Below are 3,462 nucleotides of genomic sequence, written 5' to 3'. Positions count from 1 at the left end.
ATATTTACTTTTAAGTCCAAGATCCTTTTTTTATTTTTTTAAATTTATTTATTTATTTATATTTTTGGTGCCACTGACAGCTGAGCAAGATTCTTTTTTTAAATGCTAGTTATCACCTGAGCAAATATGGTTGCAACTGTTTGTCTTATCCTATATGTTAATCAGAGAGGGCTTTTTTGTTTTGTTTTATATACAGACTTAGTCCTGAAAATTGTCCCTTTTTGGAAAAAAAAGAGTTACATGAAGTGCACCCTTGGTTTGAATTTTTAGTTCAATGTCGACAAGTTTCTGGTAATTTAACAGGTATGGGTATACTATATTAAACACAAAAACTTTCTTTGGATAAATAACTAGTCTGTTGAATGCTATTAAACTTGCGAACTCTTTAAATAAATTATTTGGCTATCGTCAAATATCTGACTATAATCCAGGTTCATGCTTTACTTAAAGAAGACTAAAATGGTTAGCCTCTTGTCAGCCGTGAGAAGCTAGACCTGGAGTAGAGAGCTTGTGTGGTTATGTCCCCTTTCCCCTCCTCAGCCTTGTGCTCTGTTCTGTTTGGGTTTCTCTTATCCTTCCAGTTTATCATGGACTGAATTCTTACTCTCTGGTAGATTGACACCCCTTTTCTGTGAAGAAGTACTCTGTATTCCACATGGCTGCTTTGAATCTTTTAGTAAGGATCTCCAAATGGAATGAAAGAAAATCCACAGTATGTGTGGGGTGTCCTCTGTAATGGAGCTGCTGATGTAGAGCCTTGCTCTGGTTATAATCAGAAAAGCCCTGTTACTCCTGAGGACTTAGCTGGTGTTATCCCAGAGACACGGGGAAGGGGACAAGCTGAATGACTAAATGAGGCAAAGGATGTCAGCAGCCAGTCTTTCAATTACATGTAATGCTCAGTTTTTCTCCATATGCAGAATTTTTTGCTAATGTGAGTTTTTGGTTTTTGTTTTTGGGTGCTGATTATAAAGTAATGTATGTTTATTGTGGAAAAAAAAAATTAGAAGCCATAGACAACCATTAAGGAGGTAACTGCCATAGGTAGATAGCCTAGGTAGCTAGGAAGATAAGCACCCACAGATAACTGTTAATAATATTTTAATGTATTTTTATCAGTTATCTTCCCTGTGCTTTTTTTTTTTCCCCTAGTCTATATTTCATTAATCCAACAACTATCTATTGAGTTTCTACCTTATGACAGACTATTATAAGTGCTAGAGGATACAAGAAGCATCTGTGTTTTTGTATACTATTTTTTTGTGCGTAATATTAGAACATAAGAATTTTCCCACATTCTTAGAGACAATGATAATTTTAAATGTCTACATAATATTATTATGCCTTTATTTAATTTACTATGCTCTCATTTTTTGGCAATAAGGCTTTTCAATTTTTTCCTATTATAAATAATAGTCTTGAATATATTCGAATGTAAAATTTTTATCCTTGTTTCAGATTATTTCCTTAGTACAGATAGGTTTCTGGATATAAAATTATTGGGTCAAAGGTTGTACATGTTTTGAAGGTTCTTGCTGTAAGGCCAGATTGCTTGCCAAGGGAGTTGTACCACCTTATCCATGAGTCTCTACTCACTCTGACTAGCTCCAGTGCTTGATGATGATTATTTTTTAAAATTATTACTGATTTGATAGATCATATATGGCATCTAATTATTTAATTTGCCTCTCTTAGTTGTGAATTATGTATTCTTATGTGTCAGGCATTTATATTTCCTTCTTTGTAAATTGATTATTTCTTTTGCCCATTTAACTGTTGGAGTCAGTTTGTCCATTTATGTGTTTGGCATTGATTTGTATGAGCTCTTTGTCAAGGACATTAATCATTAGGTTGTCATTTGTTGTGGTTTTTTCCCCCTACTTCATTGTTACCTTTCCATTCTTTTTATTTGAACAGAAGTTTTTGTATAGACAGATCTTTCATTTTTTCCCTTTGTGATGTCTTCCTATTGCTTTTAAACTCAGTCCTTCTTACTGTGGATAGAGTTAAAAATTACTTTTCTTACTCGGAATGTTGTAATTCCTAATTAGTATTTATCCCTCTCAATGAGAAAAACATACTCTTCTCTTTTCCAGATCCCAAACTGATCTTTCAGGCTAGCCTTGCAAATGCTCAGATTTTGATTCCCACCAATCAGGCGAGTGTAAGCAGTATGCTATTGGAAGGACATACCCTCCTGGCCCTTGCTACTACCATGTATGCTCCTGGGGGTGTCAGCCAGGTATGGACAGAATTTTATGGCAAAATTGGACTGATTTTGTGGGGGCTTGCCAGGGTGGGCGACAGGCACCATGCAGTGTCCTGGCCTCACCAGGCCTTAAAAAAAAAAAAAAATTGGACTGATGTTAAATTTAGCAGAAATATCTGTGGACTATCTAGATCTCAGTTGATACTAAAATATAACCACTTTCAAGTATTTCATTAGATTAAAGAGCATAAAACAAGGGTGAATTTAAAATTTTGCTATCATATCTTAAGTTTAAAGGGAGTAGACAAGTTATACAGAGATTCTTTCTTCCCTTTAGTTTGCTTTGTAATATTCCAGGTTTGTTTTCAGGATAGAATGAGGGTCTGATTGCTTCTGATTGCTAAGCGTACTTCAGATCTGTGGCTCGAGCGTTATTCTCTACTATTTGCCCTCTCAGAGAGGTCAAAAGGAAACCGTAATCTTTAGCTACCCATATAAAATTGTGGGCTGGATTTGGTGGCTCACACCTGTAATCCCAGTGCTTTGGAGAGGCCTACGTGGGAGGATTGCTTGAGGCCAGGAGCTCAAGACCAGCAGAGGGAGACCCAGTCTCTTAAAAAAGAAAGAAAGAAATTAGCTGGGCATGGTGGCTACGCCTGTAGTCCCAGCTATTCACTGGATGGGAAGTGAGGCTGAGACAGGAAGATGACTTGAGCCCAGGAATTTCAAGGTTGCAGTGAGCTATGATCATGCCACTGCACTCCAGCCTGGGTGATAGAGCAATACTCCATCTTTAAAAAACAAAAACAAACCAAAAAAACCCCACCTGTATTGAGGGACCTAGTGATGTAGTAGAAATTTGCCCATCTTTCCTTTTTGAAAGTTTAGTGTGCCTGTATAGAGGGAACTTAAGAATGCCATTTGATATCTAATCTTGAAAAGTTTATTACTGATGCTAGCTAGCTTAATTTAATGCCACCTTTTTTAGATTGTTGTAATATACCTTAACTTACATGGTTATTTCTCCTCTATTTTTAATCATCTGTTAGAAATTGAGAGTCACAGAATAACTTCAAAGTTGAGAGGGAAGTCATCTAGTCTAGTCATTTTAAAATCTTTAGAAATAGGCCGGGCACAGTGGCTCATGCCTGTAATCCTCGCATTTTGGGAGGCTGAGGTGGGAGGATCGTTTCAGCTCAGGAGTTCAAAACCAGCCTGAGCAAGAGCGAGACCCCCTCTCTACTAAAAAAAAA

At 36.7% G+C, this 3,462-nt stretch overlaps 1 protein-coding gene across 1 annotated transcript in view; it reads left to right on the top strand.

Annotated features, from left to right (window-relative positions):
* The window catches only part of SPG11 (spastic paraplegia 11 (autosomal recessive)), a 114,117-nt gene that overhangs the window by 65,523 nt on the left and 45,132 nt on the right, over positions 1 to 3,462 (top strand). The window contains exons 17-18 of the mRNA XM_012649141.1: positions 197 to 303; positions 2,097 to 2,296. Coding sequence (XP_012504595.1) covers positions 197 to 303; positions 2,097 to 2,296 — 307 coding nt within the window. The remainder of the gene's footprint in view (positions 1 to 196; positions 304 to 2,096; positions 2,297 to 3,462) is intronic.

This window comes from Propithecus coquereli, unplaced genomic scaffold (genome assembly GCF_000956105.1).
Source record: "Propithecus coquereli isolate 6110/MARCELLA unplaced genomic scaffold, Pcoq_1.0 Scaffold3, whole genome shotgun sequence".
Lineage (NCBI taxonomy): Eukaryota > Metazoa > Chordata > Mammalia > Primates > Indriidae > Propithecus > Propithecus coquereli.
Note: the sequence above shows the minus strand (reverse complement) of the source record. Positions and strands in the feature narration are given on the sequence as shown.